Consider the following 21,388-nt stretch of genomic DNA (forward strand, 5'->3'; position numbering starts at 1 on the left):
GGTATACCCAATCTATGATGGCTTCCACTTCTGCAGTCTCATTTTCTTCCACCATGAAATGCTGTAAGATCTTCCACTCATGATGTACTTTAGGTAGATGTTGTGCTATTTCCTGTCTGATAGACAGTCACACAGCTAAGTACAGGGTATGACTTACTGGGTCCTAGAAGTATGAATCATAAGGCAAACCAAGGCTGAAGCGACTGATTATGCACTGTTGCATCACTTACTTTTGCCAAGATTAATTTTTATTGGAATAGAAAAATAATTAGCACCTGATTTAAAAGAAACAGAGTGAAAACCATCTCACTTGACTTAAGCTGGAAGGCTGAGTATCAATAAGTCTTGGTGAGAGCAGGCCAGCCACAAGACAGCGATTGTAACCATCAAGAATGACTTCATTCAGAGACGGTCCTGATCTCTTTAAAAAAGTCAAAGTCTGTAACACATAAGATTGATGAGATTTCTGCCATTATGCAATTTAAACTTTCAAATTTAAGAATAATTAAGTATACTACATCACTTCAAATTTTAACATTTTGAATTAAATGAAAATATGTCAATTAAACTGATTACAAGGATCCACATGTGACCTCCTCCCTGGGAGACGGACGGCAGAGAAGGGGGGGAAGGGAGACTCCGGATAGGGCAAGATATGACAAAATAACAATTTATAAATTATCAAGGGCTCATGAGGGAGGGGGGAGCGGGAAGGGAGGGGGGAAAAAAGAGGACCTGATGCAAAGGGCTTAAGTGGAGAGACAATGCTTTGAAAATGATTAGGGCAAAGAATGTCCAGATGTGCTTTATACAATTGATGTATGTATATGTATGGATTGTGATAAGAGTTCTATGAGCCCCTAATAAAATGTAAAAAATATATATATATCAATTAAAAATTGTGGAAGATTACATGCATTTCTGTGTTTTTTTACAAGGAAAGGGATTATAGATTCTTGAGTTTATTCATGTAACTTGATAAACCAATGCTTACCAGTTATAAATAGTTATAACTAAGATATATTAGGTCACTTATGTTTTTATGAAAGCTTATATGCATTACCATCAGAAAAACGACAGATGTGGCAACAGATCTTGAAAAATTGACAAAAGAAAGTTGGGCATTAATTTGCTTTGATCTAATTAGAGAGATAGATCTGATATGGCATTCAAAAACTACCAATTAAAGTGAACTGCCACCTCAAATTTCCTCTTAAAATTACCTTTTCAGCACATAGTCTTCACCCACTTTGTGTAAGGCACTCTGCTTGGTAATTTATCGCTATTACTTCATGTAAGTAAGTAGTGAGGGCGGAGGCTCCCCACAAAGGGGAGGACTAGGGCTGTGGGAGGACAATGACATGTTCCATTCTGTGCTAGGGCCCAGGAGCCCAACACACACATCACCCCACGACAACAGCTCTTCCGGTGACGTGTCACTACGAGGCATTAACCTACCAAACGAGCAGAAGCTGTCCTCAGCTAGAATACTCCTTTTATGACTCTAGATTGATTATCCTCCGTCCATGTGCATAACTGGTACCTACCTCTTTCTGAAAGCCAGTACAAGTGATATGAACAACTCCCGAGTTTAACAAACAAGTAGCATCTAAGGTGGGGAGGAGAGATTAAAAAATCCACTTAGGAATTACATTGATATTACATTAGTAGGGCAAATCTTATCCCAATAATAACTATATTTCTAGGTAAGGAACAAATAGTAACACCACCAAAGCAGTTTTTCCAAAATTATCACTTTAACTTTGAGTAAATAATAAATCCTATTACAATGTATTAATTATGAAATAGTTGCTATCTCATCTACCAAATTCAAAATAATAGCAACAAACTTTCTAAGGATCTCATCTTTGGATCAAATTAATTTTCTACCTGATCCACGCCATACGGATAATTACATCATGTATGCTAAATCAAAAAAGTATTAGGAAGTCAGGCATTTTTATCAATCAAACTATAAAACCCCGAGGTTATTGTTTCTTGGCCTATCTTCCATCTAGGTCCATACACTTCTGAAGGCGGTGTTTAGATCCCCTCGGATGGACGCCACAGTTTTAACTGGATCTTTTTTGAAAGGAACCAAAGACTAAGACACATGCATTACTGAGAACTAGTCTGCAACCAATCCTCTACTGATTACACATGTGTAAACAGACTCTGTCTGGAATAAACGCGTGCGTGCACGAACTAGAGGTCAAGCAGCAACATTCTGTGGACTTACCCTCATATATGAAATTCAAATACATCTACCTACTTTTTAACATGTTACTTTTCTCAGAAAAGTAATGTTAAAGAGATACATACCAAAATTGTAAGTACTTGGGTTGAAAAACTGCTCAGGAGGCGGATGCAAAGGAGGAACTCCTCGACTTAAGCTTCTCTCATGGACCATTATGTCCAAGATGTGATGTGGAGAAGTCCTACTTACAACGGAATCCAATGACCACAGTGCAAAATAAGAGCAATTATGCAGATATTCTCCGGACCTGTAATAAAATTTTATAAAACTTACTAAGTTACTGACCTGCTATATAAACACACACACGAAAAAGAAAAACCAAACACACCTTAATGAATCTGGCATTTGTGCGTGATACCAACGATTTATGTCAAAAAGTCCCAAATATATAGAAGGCTTTCCTTGTCCATATACATTCACCTGCCAGGTAAACACTGAAACGCTGGTGTCAGGAGATAGAGCTGAAAGGGTTACAAAGACTTTAATTAAAAAAAAAAAAAAATCCCAAAATAAAATTCTTCCAAAAAAATTATAGCAAACATGACCAAAGCAAAGGAAGACATGACAATAGTAGCAAATAGTTACATACACGACCTTGCAATTCCATTTTCCATAAACCTTCTGAAGATTCTCTGTATATAGTACAGTACCCAAGAGGCAAAGATATTAAAACTCATTTGTCGTGACAAAAATATTCTGAGGGAATGAGACAGTATGCTTAGGAGCTTTGGACTAGTTCCACCCCTGCCACCTCAAGTAACTTTTTATTGTAAATTGGTGGTGAGTTACAAAGTATCGTATATACTTGAGTATATAAGCTGACGGGAATATCAGTCGAGGCACCTAATTTTACCACAAAAACTGCATTAAAAATGTTTTGAAAAATTCGGCTTATACAAGATTATATACGGTATATCAGCTTTCCACTCAGCAAATTCATACATATTTTGTTTTATGTAATTGATTACAATCTCCACAGGGTAATAACACCACTTATCTTAACATTTCTTCTCTGTAAATTATTTCCATTCCTCATTCTCTAATCATTCTAAACTTTGTATTAGGTAAAATGTTGCCCTTTGAATCTCAAATGGCTGATCATTCCTAGTGTTATTGCTCCCCTTAGAGATCTCACTTTTGGCTGAAATTAAAACGACTGGGTGAGTTCAATTCCATATCTGAAGGATACCTAAAGGTTATAGTCTTGATAAGCGTGGTTTTTCTATGGTTTTGAGTTTTCTTTCACTTTTTTTGGCCACTCTATCCAGAATCTTTTCACGTGAACCCTTTCAGAGCAGGTGGTAGTGGTAGGTGGACATTGTCTAGTTCTTCTGGTCTCAAGGTGGTGAAGACAGATGGTCACATGAGGACCAGTCATAAGGGACTTCTAGGTTAACTGGTTAACAGTCCACAAGGCCAATGTTCTAAATCTTCTTATAGTGGGTAGAGCATAGGATCTTCCTAGCAGTGATCTAAGAAACAACTATTGGTTTCTCCTTAGCTAAAGAAAATAAAAATCTCAAAGAAACACTTAATCCAGACAGCCTCCACTAGCCTGTGGCTAACAAAGGGAGATGGTGCCCAGCTACCACTATGGACCACAGTGGAAGGTCCTAGACAGAGTTGGAGGGTTCGGGGGGTAAAGGGGCATGTAGAACATAGTAAAAAATCCTGAAAAGTAAAATGAAACTTACTGATATATGACAGAAATTAGTAGAACCCCAAGATTATGGCCTATAGACAAGCAACGAAAAGGGCAGCTTAAACACCAACATTCAAGAGGCAGGAAAGGGTAGAAAGGTATGAATAGATACCAAGAACCCAAAGAGGAAGTGGGAGACGTGTTGTTACATTGAGGAGGTTACAACTAATGTCACAACAAAATGGATATAAACTGTTGAAACTAATCTGCCCTGTAAGCATCCATCCAAACCACATGTTCAAAAAAAACATAGTTGTATCAAGATTTTCCCACGCAAAGCCTTTTGATAGCCAGGCACCATCTGCTTTCTTGATCACTTTTGCCTGAGGGTGCGTACCACAGATTGCCAGGGTGTTAGAACAAAGTGTTCGTTGTTCCATTAAGGGAGGGCTTGAGCAGAGGCCCAAAGTCTGGTCCACTTCGTCAATGCCATATGAATAGCTATGTCAATGCCTCTACTAATTAATATATTTATATGAGTGCACACCTTTTTATACCTCTAGCCATACCTTTGCTTCCAAGATCTTTCCTATTTCCTTTGACCTTCCTCCTTTCCCACCATCACGCTTACCCTTCTTCTGCCTCTTAGTAATTCCTCTCAGCTAGATTGCTGCTGCTCCAACATCCCCAGGATCTCCACATCCTTACTGTTGGTTTTAATTCCCTAGTTATTCCTCCACCTAGCAGAGAAGCCACAAGCCCACACGGAAGCACACTAGCCTATGCAATCATGAGGTGTCGACAGGATCAAATAGCAGGCATCAGAAGACCCAAAACAAATAAACAAACAAATATATTGTTAAGGAGGGGTATGCAAACAGAAACCCATAACCCACCTATAGACAATGGGACAACCCATCACAGAAGGGTCACAAGGAAGGGATGAGTCAATCAGGGTGAAGTATAGCACAAATGAAACAATATTCTTCTAGTTCTTTCAGGATTCCTCGCCCCCACGATCATGACCCCAATCCTGCTTTTCACTGCAGGCTAGGCCGGAGCATGTGCACAGGTACAGATAGGAGCTCACGACACACAGAATCCAGGTCAGCTAAGCCCCTCAGGCACAGAAATGGGAGTAGCGGATACCAGGAGAGTAGGGGGTAGGTGGAGGAGGGGAGGATGGAAGAAACTGTGGGAAGGGAAACAGCTGTCAGTATAAGATATGAATAATAATTTATATTTTATCAAGGTGTCATGAGGGCGGGACAAGGGAGGGAGGGGAAAAAAGAGCTGATACCAAGTGTTCAAATAGAAAGGAAATGTTTAGAAAACTGGCAACGTATGTACAAATATACTCGATACAACTGATGTATGTGGATTGTTATAAGTGCTGTAAGAGCCCCCAAAAATGATATAAAAAAATTTCCCCCTTTGATTTTTTTAAAAACGGGTTTCTAACATTGGTTATATAAGACATTCATTTGAATGTTATTATTCCTTTGTATAATGTTTCTTCTATCTTACACGTTTATGTAAAAGTATGAATCAAAAGCTTAATATTATATCTGGCTTGTCTTAATACGTTAGCAACTTCACGGTACTAGAGGTGTGAAATAGAAAGTGATTTGAATGAATATTCTCTAAGGAAGGTATTAAGCTAGGGTTAATAGAAAGCTAAAGTATAAAGATTTAATTCCTTAATTAGTTGAAAAGACTAGTTATATAGTTAAGGATTGATGTTGACTATGAGAATGTTAAAGAATGGAACTGATTAAGAGGCAAATAGAAGCAGATCAAATAAAAGAACAGTAAATATCCGAGACACTACTAATGGGAAATGTCATAAAGACACTGGTAGGTAATAAGAGAGACATAACCAGGCTTGTCTTTGCCATGCTTTACTGATATGAACGCCTAGGACAGAGGGTGTCACTTGGATGGATGAAGTCACCCAGAGAATACAGAGTAGTAAAACCACACACACAGCAGGGACCTGGAACGTACTCACAGGCACTGTCACAACATCCTAACTACACTCTAACCCTTTCGTTCACACACAGGGAAGGAAACAAGTGCAGAAATGTCACAACTGGTAACAAGTCTGGGATTTCAATTCATTTTTTATGGGTGAGACATTTCCCAGGAACAAAGAATGACACTAAAGGAGTTGGGGAGGGTGGCCGGTGGTGGGGAGAGAAACTTCACAGCAATTAAGGCATGTTTACGATCGATGCCTCAAAAATTAGAAGGAAAAAAAAAATCCAGAAACCAAGAAGCATTCCTCTCAGGCAGTTTCAGCAGATACTGGACTTATTTTTTCACAATAGTTGGGTTGAAAGACCATTTCGGTTTCTCAGTTGAAACAGCTAGATTAAAATACAAAGGTTCCTCATTACCCTTATTCAATAATTGAGTTCCACACAGCAATCTAGAGAGTAAGAAATACCTAGTGTTTCATAAAGACCTGAATACATTACATAATTATTGTTGCAATTTTTACCTACCAAGAGTATAATTTCTAGCAACCAATAATGTATCATAATTTTAGATCAACAAAGTACAGGATATAAGGAACTTTAATCAACCTTCAGTCATGCCTTCTTCCCTGTCGCCATGCGATCGAAATTTCTCTATACTCTGACAGCCCAACAGTTTGGTATTACTAGTCTGTCCTCTCAAAGGAAACATGCCACCAGTGAGGTCCAGCGTGTATCTTTCTTCACAGTACTCTAATCCCTGAAACAGAATTATACACAAGTTATATATTAGTATGATACCAAGCAAAAAAGTCATACAGTAAGGATTCTCTAAATTTAAATATGTGCACAATACAAAGGAAAAATCTCCTTTAAAACTAGAAAGCTAAAATAAGCAAAGAACAAAAACAAATTTTAAAAGGCTCCATAAAACCCAGTTCTTATACTAAGTCACAAATAATTATTAATACAATCTCAAAGTTAATAACATGAGAACCCTAATAATACTGGCTGGATCATTGTAATTACATTATATTGCAGTAACACAGTAATAACCTAATCATACCACATTGCTAGGCCTGTAATACTTCCCCATTTTCTCAGAAATTCTGGCCCTCAAATATTAGAGCTTTTCCTTTATTAATTCCACTTATAATCTGACAAAAGCCAAGTCTTTCCTGAGGAAAATTCAGTTATATACCCAAATACCATTTCAGAGGCCATGGATTCTCTAACACCCCAACTATATACCCACCCCTACTTTTAGAAACTTTTCTAGAAACTGGTATTCGAAGGGTTGGAATTAGCCACACACAAAAAGGTAGTATCTAAGTAACTGAAAGTATTTACTTTTTTTACAACTCTAAAGGGCAAGACTATTTAGAAAGTCATCTCCATAGGCTACAATTTTTTATATGCTAGGTCTAAGCAACAGACGGCAATTAATTTTATTATGGCCATCAATCACAAGCTCAATTCTAATCAACCCATACTGATTTAAAGAAAATGAGAAATAGAGACATCAAGAATACTGCTTAGCAAATGTGGCGAAGAAAGCTGATGGTGCCCAGCTATCAAAAAAGATACAGCGTCTGGGGTCTTAAAGGCTTGAAGGTAAACAAATGGCCATCTAGCTCAGAAGCAACAAAGCCCACATGGAAGAAGCACACCAGCCTGTGTGATCACGAAGTGTCAAAGGAATCAGGTATCAGACATCATTAGAACAAAAAATCTTATCATAGTGAATGCGGAGGGGAGTGCAGAGTGGAGACGCAAAGTACCCATTTGTAGGCCACTGGAGATCCCCTTACAGAAGGGTCTCAGGGAGGAGACAAGCCAGACAGGGTGCGATGGAGCAACGATGAAACATACAACTTTCCTCTAGTTTCTAAATGCTTCCTCCTTCCCCACTACCATGATCCCAATTCTATCTTACAAATTTGGCTAAACCAAATTTGTACACTGGTACAGAGAGGAACTGGAAACAGGGAATCCTGGGAGGATGATCCCTTCAGGACCAATGGTGTGAGTGGTGATACTGGGAGGGTAGAGGGAGGGTGGGATGGAAAGGGGGAACCGATTACGAGGATCTACATGTGACCTCCTCCCTGGGGGACGGACAACAGAAAAAGTGGGTGAAAGGAGACATTGGATAGGCCAAGATATGACAAAATAATAATTTATAAATTATCAAGTGTTCATGAGGGAGGGGGGGGAAATGAGCTGATGCCAGGGGTTTAAGCGGAGAGCAAATGTTTTGAGAATGATGAGGGCAATGAATGCACAAATGTGTTTTACACAACTGATATCTATGGATTGTAATGAGAATATATGAGCCCCTAATAAAACGATTAAAAAAAAAAGAATGCTGCTTAGGTAAAATACCTACTAAACCAAATCTTTCCTCAACTACATTATAACTACAATATTAACTTGAATAGAAGATTAAGATTTCAGGATCTTAAAAGAAGGAAAACAAACTAGATAAACGGTGAATGAAATGGTAGCATACTATGCACATTATCACTACCCTTTACCTCATATAAGATTTGTCCTGAAGCCAAACACTTTCTATCACCAAAGGCCAGCTGGAGCAGATGTAAACTCAAAACATCCCCTTCACTGGAAAAGAAACAAAAATTATCTAAGGAGATATCCTAAATATCATATTCCTACATTAAATGTCTTATTCTCCGAAAATAAAAACTTGCACGTGACAAAACAAAGATCACTGTGAGGAAGTTTTATTTGGTTGTTTTTACAAAACAGTCTTTTCAAACTAAACAGTAACTGATTGTTAAATCCATCTAATTAAGCTGATGTTGTTTGCATAGCTTAAGTGATACCTCATATGGTAAAGACATAATTTTCAACTCAATATCGCCCCCCCCCCAATCAACAGATTTGTTTTGGTGAAGCACACAGCTGACAAAACATATACTGTGTTTCTCAGCTTCCTGTGGTAAGCAGTGGTCAGATTCTAACCAATGGAGTGTAAGCAGAATAACATCTTCCTACAGGACAATTACTGGAAGCCTCACTAAGGGACAGCATGTGCTTACTCCTTTTACCTGGTCTCTTACCATATCTCATGCTTCTAACTAGAATGAAGATGTCCCCTTGGATCATAGGAATGAGGGTTATACATAAAACAAAGATAGCAAATCAACGCTGTACTACTCGAGCACAACTTGCAATGAGTATTAAGAGTAGATTTTACAGAGTCACAGTTTGAATTTGCATTATCTTACTAGTTTATCCTTTCCCTTGGCTTCTAAGGTCCTTTAAGATTCCTGGTACCACACGATCCACTCAAAATTAAGAGAAATAATAATTAAATCATCAAAAGTATTTCAACTACTACTCATTAATTCACTGAAAGAACTGCCCCTTTTTGCTGAGACAATAAAGTGAAAATCAGCCAACAAAAAAGAGAAAACAAAGTCTTCTGATACATAAAGTTTTATTTTTTACTAAGATTTTTTACTGTCATCGTGTACTACACTTACCTTTCTTGTGTAGACTGAATAGCCCACAGATAACAGCAATTACGAGGATCATTCTCAGGTTCTTGAAAAGTAACAGCAAACACAGGTACTCTTCCACCTTCCAGTTGCGTGTAATATCTATGTGAGGTATAAAAAAAATAGTACATTTCATATTTTGTTCTAATAAAGAGGAGCTTGATGTGTTATCGACAAACTTTCCTAGTCACATAAAAGTATGTCATTAATCAATAGTCTCCAATGAGAGAAGCCTTAGAAAGAGGGAATTCTGCCATACATTCCATTTCAGCCACTTGGGTTTAGAAAATTCCATACTACTACTAAGAGAGAAGTGTTGAGCTGCTAACTGTAAAGCCGGCAATCTGAATGCAGTAACAGTTCAACAGGACAAAGCTAGTTCTATCCATCTTCTCTGTTAAGAGATTCTAATTTGTCCTACAGGATTTACTATAAAAGTCAACAGCAATGGGTTTAGGACAGAATAGAAACCATGAAAAATTTCCCATATACTTCTTGAAAAAAAAAATTAGCTGAGACAGCAGTAGCTAAAAGAAAACCCTATAAAACACTGCAACATCAGTCAGGGTTTCCAGGCATGCCCCAAACCAATTTACACAAAAGTTGCTAAAGTCTAGCAGCAAAAAAACAGTTCAATAAGGGGGAGTGCGGACTGGGGACCCAAAGCCCATCTGTAGGCAACTGGACATCCCCTTACAGAAGGGTTGCAGGGAGGAGACGAACCAGTAAGGGTACAGTATAGCACTGATGAAACATACAACTTTCCTCTAGTTCTTCAATGCTTCCTTCCCCCACTATCATGATCCCAATTCTACCTTACAAATCAGGCTAGACCAGAGGATGTATATTAGTGCAGATAGCAACTGGAAACACAGGGAATGCAGGACAGATGGACCCTTCAGGACCAGTGGTGAGAGTGGCGATACCAGGAGGGTGGAGGGAAGGTGGGATAAAAAGGGGGAACTGATTACAGGGATCTACATATAATCCCTTCACTGTGGGACGGACTACAGAAAAGTGGGTGAAACTGTTTAAGACACGACAAAATAATAATTTATAAATTATCAAGGGTTCATGAGGGAGGGGAGGCAGGGAGGGAGTGGGAAATAATGAGTTGATACCAAGGGTTCAAGTAGAAAGCAAATATTTTGAGAATGATGAAGGCAATAAATGTACAAATGTACTTGACACAATGGATGGATGCAAGGATTGTGATAAGAGTTGTATGAGTCCCCAATAAAATGATTTTAAAAAACCCCAAATAATTCAAATAAACTTCTCATAGGGGGCCTCTAGGCAGTAGCTCAGCTACTTCATCACTGGTATTTTGGTGGAAAATATGATTCTGAGAAAGTCCAGGGAGATTCAGTGTTTGTTCAGTAGTACTCAAAATGGGATCAAAGAATTCAATAGTGAAATCTACTTGCTATCTTTCATTTTTGTTTCTTTCACTTTAAACTTGGTAAAGCCTTATTATCAGATCTACGCAAGTAATCACTAATTTCTTGGTTCCATGAAATGAGCAGAAAGTTCTGAGATAGATTAGTTAAGAAAAAGAATCAACATGCTTTGAAAATGAAACAAACATCGACAGTAAGCATCAATTAAGTTAGAAATTGCACAATGTGCAAATGCTTCTTCCCTTAATAAAGATATGTCCTCAGCAATTCTACTCTACAGATATTAATGAAAAGTACCCATAATATTGTATTGGGGGAAGTATTGACAGCATAAAAATCATGAACTGAATTGATCATTCTTTTATTTTTCTGGCAATCGAAATCCTTTTAACTGTTACTTTCTTTAGAGAATTATGAGTAAAGCACTTTTAAAAGAACTCACACTACACAAACAAGAAGTTTTACCTTTTTAAAGACATAGTTTAATAGCATACAATATACCACAATAAGTGAAATGTCTTTTAAACAACATGGAATCAACTTAAATTCATGTACTAACTCACTCCTTTGTCATATTGTGATTGGATTCATTAAAATTATCCACATTAATTATTCTTTTTCTTTATGGTACTTTCACCTCCCCCACCCCCAATTAACCCAACAAGCAATTTTATTCCTAGGTATAATTCTGAGAAAATAAAAACATATGCTCATACAAAGACAAATGTTCACAATAATCAAAAAAATGGAAACCCAACTGTCCAACCAATGATGAATAAGTAAAATGTGCCAACTTGTACAATGGAATATCATTTATCAGATAAAGGCAATGAAGTCCTGACATAAGTTACAACATGGGTAAACTTGAGGGACATTATACTTAGTGGAAGGAGCTAGGCCCAGACGAGTATGGTATAATTCCCCTCATAAAAAATGTAATTAAAAGTCAAATCTGTAATAGCAGAAAGTAGATTCATAGTTTTCTAGGCCTGGGGGTGTAAGTAAGCTAGAAGGATTGTATTGGAGTGACAGAAATGTTCTAAAGCTAGATTATAGTGATGATTGTAAAGCCTGGTAAATTTCCTAAAAATTGCTGAATTGTACACTTAAAATGGATTAATTTCAAAGTATGTAAATGATTCCTCCATAAAGTTGTGGTTAAAAACAAACAAAACTTGCAATTGATCTTCATGAACCAGAGTGTAAAACTGAAATACGCCCTACTTGGTGTTCAAGGTCATGCCTATCATGTCTCCTTCTCACATGTCTCCTTCTTACTCATCTCTTACTCATGAAACTTACTCTTACCAAGTCACACTGCCTACCATTTAAAAAAATTTTTATTGACATATACTCCATATTATCTGACAACGTAATCATTCAGCCATACTAATTTCTGGACACTTTCTTCTACTCAGTTAGTTCTTTATTTTCTGTCCCACTCCAACTCTCCCGCCATGCACTTAGGCAATTATCAATCCAGTTATTGTCTATAGATATACATATTCTGGATTTCATACACATAAAATCACACAAAACACAGACAAGCAGGAAAGAACCAAAAAACACAATTGATGAAACAGAAAAATCTCCATCACAAAGAAAACAAAATAATAGAAAACTGAAGCAACTCTAGAATGGGATAAGGAGATCAAATGAGGCATTACATTTGAATTGAACTATACCTGCCATAATTGATTTTCTGTTTGACAACAATGTTACTCATATTTCTCAACTATCATCAGAGGGTCTTCACTGGAGACTTAATTCAAGTGGGGACCCTGCAAATGGATTTGGGGCTTTCACGGTCATGCATAGCCTTCTGCAAACCAAGTATTCAGAATTTATGCTCTGAGATTATTCCCTCCTTTGGATGTGATGATTTACAATCCTTGGATCACACAAGTTGGTGTGCTTCTTCCATGTGAACTTAGTTGATGCCTCACTTAGATGGCTGCTTGTTTCAAGACAAGCCTTTAAGACCCCAGCCACTGTTGCTACTGATAGCTGGGCACTATCTAGTTTCTCCACCACACTTTGCAATATCACCCTTCTCTTCTGTGATCTCTTTATGAGGGTGGGCATAAAGCAGGGCCATGTCTTAAGAACTAATTGTTCTTATCTTGGGGCCAGAATTAAGTGCAAGCCCAAAATCCATTCATGTATCTATGGTTTACATATGTTTCTGGTTCGCTTCAGACGTCATTATCATTTTATTGGCATAGGGTAATTCTACTGATGGTGTCATTAATGTAGCCAATGACATAGAATTTAAGATACTGTTGAGAAAGGAAATTCTGTAAATTCAAGCTGGCTTCACACAGGAACACATGAATTGTTGACTTGCACAGACTGACTTCTTAAGTGGCTGGACACTATTTGAGGGCTGGTGATAGGCAAACCTTTCAATAACTAACAGTCACAAAGGCAGAACCATGTCTACCAAAGGAAATGAATAACTGTGCACTAGTTATGCCTTTAAAGAAACCGCCAACACAGAGGAACAGTTATACTTACTCTCTTTTCATGCTTTTCATATTCCAAAGTGCTAGATAGCCATCAGAAAAACCTATGGCAAGTTGATTCGTCCTGCTTATGTAACTAAGAGTTGTAACGGCTGTTCCTGATGGACTTACTAACTGGAAACAGAGATGACGTCCTTCTCGCATTACATTTTCTCTGATGTGTGGTACTTCGGTTGGGATACCGGTTATAACTTCCAGGTCTAAAAACAAAATAAAATTAATACCCTATGAACAGCAAAAAGTAAAATGAGTCAGGTACTACTTGGGCTGCAAGTGATGACTATTGGAAACAATTAAAATAAAGACTAATGATACTGAAGCATGTCGAACTATCAAATAGCCATTCTAGCTATCTAAATCATTTTTCAAAATACATTTATTTATGTAATTCTAAAAATATCACAAGTATTATCTACAGTAAAAATTTTAAGGGATAAACAATTTCCTTGACTATAATAAAGCTTATAATTTATTTTCCAAGTTTAGCCATCTGAAATCTCTTTGGAGAAATGACTAGTTCTGGGTCAGGGGCAAGACACAAACAAGCCTAGCATATCTTATGCAAGAAAGTTAGAAAGCTATCAAAAGGTTCGCAAGACCAAAAACATATATAGGCGCCATACATGTGATTATGTAGGTGTACACATTATGTGTAAACATACATGTACACAAATGTATATAATTATTGTTGTGGGTCCCCTCAATTTGGGTCCCATGTACAGTAGAATGAAGCAATGTCTGCTTCTGCTCCATCCTCAAATCTGTTGTTATATGTGAGCCTATTGCTCTAACAACTCTGCCAATCTATCTTACCATGGAGTTGATACTAATGTCTCACTCTGAAAATTAGTACTCAAGATAGTAGGTAAGCATTTATCCTGCATTTTCCGCGTATAATACATCTTAGAGTACTCAAACAAGCCTAGTTAAATGAGGAATTTTTCCTTAGATAAGAAATACTTAAAAATTGTCATTTTGCAGTTTTTACTGAAAGATTATTGCAATAAGTTTTTTTAATAAGTCATTTTATTGAGGGCTCTTACCACAATCCATACATCCATTGTGTCAAATACATTTGCACATGTTGGTTGCCATCCTTTTCCAAACATTTTCTTTTTACTTGAGTCCTTGGTATGAGCCCACTTTTCCCCCGTCACCCTCCCTCCTTCATGTTCCCTTGATACTTTATAATTGTTTTTTTCATGCCTTACACTGACCGATGTCTTCCTTTACCCACTTGTCTGTTGTCCACCCCCCAGGGAGAGGGTTATATGTTGATCTTTGTGATCAGTTCCCCTTTCGATCCCCACGTACCTCTTACTCTCCTGGTATTGCTACTCTCCTTATTGGTCCTGAGGGGTTTTTATCGGTCCTGGATTCCCTATGTTGGGAGTTCTTATCTGTACCAGTATACACACGCTGGTTTAGCCAGATTTGTAATGTACAACTGGGGTCATGATAGTGGGGGGGAGGAAGCATTAAAGTTTCTTCTTTGTGACCCTTCTGTAAGGGGATGTCCAATTGTCTACAGATGGGCTTTGGGTCTCCACTCCGCCCTCCCCCTCATTCACATCGATATGATTTTTTGTATGGCAATAATTTCAATGGATTAAACAAGTAGTTTAAAGTTGGGCTTTTAAACCTCCACACATTGTTGTACTTTGGACATGTTATCAGGAAGAAAGGAAAAAGGCCATCATTCTTGGTAAAGTAGAGGGACAGTGAAAAAGAGGAAGGTCCTGAACAGGATGGACAGAACGCAGTGGCTGGAAAAATGGGCTCAAACATAAGAACAATTGTGACAAAAATGCAGACCTGGCAGTGTTTGTTCTGTCGTGCACAGGATCACTATGAGTCAGACTACCTGGACATTGTGGTTGTAGTAGTAACTAATGTTAAGTCTCTCTAACATGTTTAATGCCTCTGACATTGCCCAATATTTCCTGAAAGGCAATAATCACCTTTGGGATAAAGATCCATGGGAAAGTATAACATGGAAGGATCACGTCAATAGCATCTAAACCCATGTATCACTACACGTGAAACAGCCAGTCAACAGGTGCTTCCTGATGATATCCAAATAAAGGCCTTCAGCACCTCTTAAGTGTTCTTGGCAAAATGTTAAACCTACTGTATATACTTGTGTAGAAACCGAGTTTTTCGGCACCAAAAATGTGCAGAAAAACTGGGATTTGGCTTATACATGGGTCAGTGGCATGAATGGATGTCATCTGGTCAAGCCCAACTAACAAAAGGAGGAATGCTCATGAAGCCTGACATAGCGTTCATAGCAAAGTGGGTTCGAGATGCATGGGAAGACATTCCAGAAGACATGGTGCAACGTGCCTTCCAAAAATGTAGTATTAGTCATGCTATGGATGGCAGTGAAGACTGCGCTTTGTATGAAAATGACAGCAGTGATGGTGATGACGGCGATCTCAGTGAGGACAGCGTCTATGATAACCCCACACCAGCTGAAGCTCTGTATTGGGATATGGATGATGAGGACGAATCCAGTTCTGAAGGACTTTAATTCTTTACATTTTAGCTTGGTTGCTGATTGAGCTCAGGGAATAGTACTCTTAAGGTATCAACATATGGTTTTTGTTGACCCTATTTTCCACTTACTGTGCTGGTTTACTAATGTTAAATGATTTGTTACCCTTTTATTTGTTTTTATTTAAAGTAAATATTTAAATACATTACCCCACTGATGTCTCAATTTTTAATTTTATTTTCATTTGTTTTGATTATTGAAACTCACCGATAGCTTCTGCATTTCCCACTATAGGCTTATACTCGAGTCAGTTTTCCTGGTTTCCCAGGTAATTATTAGGTACCTCGGCTTATACTCGGGTCGGCTTATATTCAAGTATATATAGTAATCTTATCAGCCTAACTTACATTTGCTGAAATATAAATGAGCCTACATGAAGACTTATAGATAATTCCAGAATATGGAGTACTTCACCAGATAATTCAGTATCTTAGACAAGTCGGTTATATTAAAAATGAATAAAAAATAAATGGGTATCAAGGGAATCATTCTGCATTCAAGGAGACTTGAAACACAACTATTTAACACAATGTATGGACTTTATTTGGATCCCAATTAAACAAACAAAATCTAGAAAGATATTTTAAAGATATTCTTGGCAATTCAGATTATGGTCAGATATTAACAAACACAATTGAATCATTTTCATATTGCTAGGAATAATGTAATTATGATTACACATAATGACCTTTGAAAAATATTCATTTTTTAGAAAAATACTCATCACTGAAAAAATGCATAGTAGTAAAATAGTCATATCACTGAAAAAGTGCAGAGTAGTAAAATACTCCTATCACTGAAAAGAAAATATGCAGGGAGAAGGGGAAACAAACGGCAAGAGAGCAGTGCAGGAAGCTCACAGGGCGCATTGTGCAAACAAACTGATTTGGGAGATGCATTATGAGAGTTTTTGCACTCAGTTTCATCTACTTGAAGGTGTTTGAAATCTTTATAAATTAAAAAAATTCAGTTACATAGTAATATATGTAAGGGCTTGTTTCCTTAATGCTGGACAATACTAGACAATTGGTAGTAACCCTATGTAATGTTTCTGAGACCGTAAGTGTTTATGGAACAGAAAGCCTCCACTTTCTCCAGAGGAGAGCATGTGGGTTTGAACCAAGGCTTGCCCAACAGCTAATGCAGCCCTCATCTCAGCTCACTGTCATTAAGTCAACTCTCACACTTAGTGACCCCATTCGTTCCCATTAAATGACGTTATTTCTGTCTTGGTCTTACCACAGGAAAATAAACATTATATAAAAATCACTACATATGATCCTACCTATATGATTGGATACTAGCTAACAAAAATCAGTATTTTATACCTTTTCCTTTTACTAACATTCACTAAAGAATAGATCGTCAAATATATATCTGTAAATATATCAGTACTCCATCTCTTCCATAATTTACTTTAGTGTGTGCATATACAGGGGGTAAGTCAAAAAGTACTGCTACAAAACCCACAGAATGCTTTACAAGAAGGCTGTAAAAGGAGTTCGGGGTGGTGGTGGAGCGGAGCACCAGAACTGATCATGATTACACAATTTATTTTAAAGGTGATTTAACCATGGGAGACATGCTCTAAGACACCAGAGGTGTGGGTCACGACCACTTTGGGGGGTGGGGGGTGTTGAATGACCCTTTTCACAGGGGTCACCTAAGACCACATTTCCAATGGTCTTGGGAACCAAGACACGGCACCTCTATCCATCTCGAGCCAGGTCCATCCACATGCAGATAGGCTCACATGTGGGGACACCACAACATGAGGAACTGTATTAAAGGGTCGTGGCATTAGGAAGGTTAAGAACCACTGCAATAAGATATATTGGGTGCTGATTGTACAATACCCTTGATATGACTGAAATATTCAAAATTGTATGGTATATAAATTGTGCACCAATAAAAATGTTAAAAAATAAGTCTGGGAATGAAAAAAAAGTTGGTAGAAAAATGGAATTAAAATGGAACTTTTCCACCAACATTTTGAAGCCACTTCACAGAAACTAAGAATATCAAATGCAAAGCTATTGTTTCTCCACATATCCTCCCATCTAAGTCGATACAATTCTGAAAGCAGTGTTTCTATCTCTCTAACCCTTCCCCCAAAGAATTCTGCACTCTTCAATGTACATATCAAAAAGGCACTTTTGGTATCCTCAAAGGACTCAAATGTTCGAGTTTTAAGAAAATCTGAAGGGGCATGACCAAGGCTATAAGGTAGATAGGGTTAAGATTCCTCAGTAAATTTCTCATAAAATAATACTTGCTAACCTCAAAGAATGAGCACTGCATGATAGAAAAAAAATTCCTTGGTACAACTTCCCTGGCCTTTTTCTCACTGTGGTAGTTACATAAGCTGGTGTCTATTTGGGACTTAAGAGGATTAAGATCTAGTCTGTCAATCGAATCAAAGCCAATGAGGTCTCTGTGTGGGCATGGCTTTCTCCTGAGAATTTTGGGAAATATGGTTTTTCCTTCTAGGAGGTTGGAGGTGGAAGACTCTGCTCACTCCCCGACAGACACTACTGACAAGATAAATGTCACTACACTGATAAGACCTTGGGAACTGGAGGAGCCACGTGGAGACCCCTGCCAGCACTGAGATGCTTCTACCGCCACTGGATCCAAGATATTGCACCCACTGGCCTTTGATAGTCTGGCATCTGGCGTCATGTATTTCTTGAGTCTGAAAAGGACTTTCTATATTGGTATCAGACATATTGGACTTATGGACTTGATCTGGACTGGGATGCTTTCTCAATATTCAATTCCTATTGTATGTAAATCTCTTTCTTATATACGAGTATCCATCAATTTGTTTCTCTAGTCTACTCAGACTAACATTCACTAATGAAGTTTCAAAATTTAATTTTTTTCCTTTATAAGCTGCTATAATGGCCCTGTATCCTTTGAGAAAATCTATCAATATTATCCATTTGGGATTCCAAGAATGTCACTATAACATTGACATGACCTCTCTGCCTTAAATTTAACTGACCCTCAAGATCCCTTCAGAAGTTATTATTTTCATTGGACCTTTTGGAACTGGAACTATAACAGCAATGCTTTATTTACCCTCACACTGCATCAATTAAAAAAACCAATTTATACCAAAAAATTACCACAGTCAAAAAGAACCAAAGGTACATAATAAATATGCTTCTTCATGAAATGTTTTTAAAAACAATCCTTTATATAAGAGTTTTCACACACTCTCGTGTTTGCTTCAAGAATGACTACTTACCTGATGCCTCTATTTCATTCTGACTACACGACAAGTCATCCAAACACAGATCAATAAGAAGGATCTGTCCAACATCAGTCACCACCGCTGCCACACCAAAAAGCCACCGAAGACTTGGGTGTAAATGCTGAGTGCTTGCACTGGCTCCACCGTGGTTAATTATAGGTTCAATAGCAGTTACCTAAAAGGTAAAATACATAATCTTATTTCCTTCTGTGAAGTGATGAAATACAAGTAAAAACACAACAAACAAAATCTGAAAGTAAATCAGTTATGAGTTTTACAAATATATTCATTTTTAAATATAGAATAACTTGCATTTAATACTTATGAAGCCACCAGATGTATTAGGAAATGTACCACTATCAATATTTTTAAAAACTATGCAGTTGGGATAGTAAAGGATAGTTCTTAAGACATTATGCACCAAGCATTTTGCTGTCTCATTTAATGTTTACAATACTCTTTAATATGACAGCATGTAATTATCACCGATAAAGATGTAAATAAAAGCTTTCTAACTTTAAAGTTCTTAATCAGCCAAAGAAAAGCAAGTCACTCTAGAAAAATTTACTGTCAACCCGTTATAAACAAAATAATCTCCAAACACAAATGTTTTGTGTCCTGTTTATTTCTTAGTCTAACCTTTAAAAACATTTGTACAGTAATCAATTTCATGCAAAAATTTTGGACTATGTATCACTGATCCTTAGCAAAGATTTTTAAGGAAAATTTTCACTAATCAAATTTCAAATATGTGCACTTACTAGTACGTATTTTATTTTATACTTAGTTCCTGCTTTGTTTCCTATCACGTCATAAAAATTAATTATGAGATAGGATAGTTAATTTGGTAAATTCTTCTACATTAATGAATGTGTTAATAATATAACATTTAATAAAGATTATAAAGTTTGGGGGTGAGGGTATAATTTATTACAGGCAAAAATTAAGTTATCCTTTTACAAGAAAGAGGCTTTGAAAATGCATGGGAAAAAACCTATCTTTTGAGGAAACTGCCGCCACCATATCATTAGTATATAAAATATTACAGTGCAATACTGAAAGCTTAAATTTCATGAATTTTTGTCCTTTTCTGTCATATGGCAATCATGCCTATAAATAATAAAATTCTCTTTGCACCTGCATCTGTGAAGAGATAAGGAACATACCTGCTTGGATTACTAATACAAATGATATGAAATGACTGATGTTACCTTAATTTTAGAATACGATAATGAAGAGCAATCAAATTTAAGAGGTGGCGTTTCTTCAGTAAAAATTAGCTGGTTATATTTTTTCATTGTTATCTTACTCCTCCTCCAATCTTTTCCTTGTCTTATATTGTTTCTTCCATCAACGATATTAATCCAGCCAAACAAACAACCAATAGCCTATCCAAATGATCCCAGAACCCTGTCAATATTACTTCTTGAATATATTTTGAATTAGTCCCATCTTTTTCCTTTATAAGCCAAGATTTGCTTTGGTTAGTTCCTTCTGATTGTTGACCCAAACTACCAAAGCCTCTTTGCTTCTATTCTCACACTCCAATTGAAAGTGCTTTTGATGTGTTATATACAATGAAAAACCCAGAATTCTTTGGTTCTGATTCCCATTCATCTTCTACTGCATCCATTCCTAAATTAAGTCTGAAGTTTCCCAAGTGCTCCACTTAGGGTGACTTTTTCTATAATGGTCTCCTTGCCTGAAATGCCCAACCTCTTCTAACAGAAACTATCCAGGTATCCTCCAAGCACTCATACCGATCAGATTTAGCATATATACTTGAGAATAAGCTGATTCGATTATCAGCTGAGGCACCTAATTTTACCACAAAATCTGCATTAAAAATGTGCTGAAAAAACTCAAGCTTATACTCGAGTGTATACGGTATTTATCTACGGTGTAATTTGTTTTTCCCACTACATTGCAAGCTCTGTGAAAACATGGAGGACCAAGTTCATTTCCATAGCCCCAGCAACTAGCACATAGCTTGTTAACCTCAGGATATTACAGCTGGAATAGCATAAGCCTCAGTAAATTACAATTGATTTTGCTTCTCAAATTTCTTTTTTCCATTCCCTATCATGCAACGGGGACAGCTCTGGAAAACTGTTATCTTTTAATTCTATTGTTTTCAAACTTTTTGAAGTCTCTTCATTTAAGATACAGACTATAAATTTCAGATTGCCACAGTACCTCTCTGATCCTGTTTATCTATAAAAACATCTTATTTTGTCATTAAGAT

General features: G+C 37.2%; 1 protein-coding gene across 3 annotated transcripts in view; it reads right to left on the minus strand.

Annotated features, from left to right (window-relative positions):
• Window positions 1-21,388, minus strand: part of AHCTF1 (AT-hook containing transcription factor 1) — a 79,453-nt gene that overhangs the window by 45,923 nt on the left and 12,142 nt on the right. For all 3 annotated transcript variants that reach the window (XM_075531403.1, XM_075531394.1, XM_075531412.1), the window contains exons 4-12: window positions 19,138-19,318; window positions 13,320-13,527; window positions 9,388-9,504; window positions 8,416-8,500; window positions 6,488-6,638; window positions 2,586-2,718; window positions 2,323-2,504; window positions 1,548-1,609; window positions 311-439 (exon numbers count right to left, since the gene is read on the minus strand). In XM_075531403.1, the coding sequence (XP_075387518.1) occupies window positions 311-439; window positions 1,548-1,609; window positions 2,323-2,504; window positions 2,586-2,718; window positions 6,488-6,638; window positions 8,416-8,500; window positions 9,388-9,504; window positions 13,320-13,527; window positions 19,138-19,318 (1,248 nt within the window). The remainder of the gene's footprint in view (window positions 1-310; window positions 440-1,547; window positions 1,610-2,322; window positions 2,505-2,585; window positions 2,719-6,487; window positions 6,639-8,415; window positions 8,501-9,387; window positions 9,505-13,319; window positions 13,528-19,137; window positions 19,319-21,388) is intronic.

Source organism: Tenrec ecaudatus, chromosome 1 (assembly GCF_050624435.1).
Source record: "Tenrec ecaudatus isolate mTenEca1 chromosome 1, mTenEca1.hap1, whole genome shotgun sequence".
NCBI lineage: Eukaryota > Metazoa > Chordata > Mammalia > Afrosoricida > Tenrecidae > Tenrec > Tenrec ecaudatus.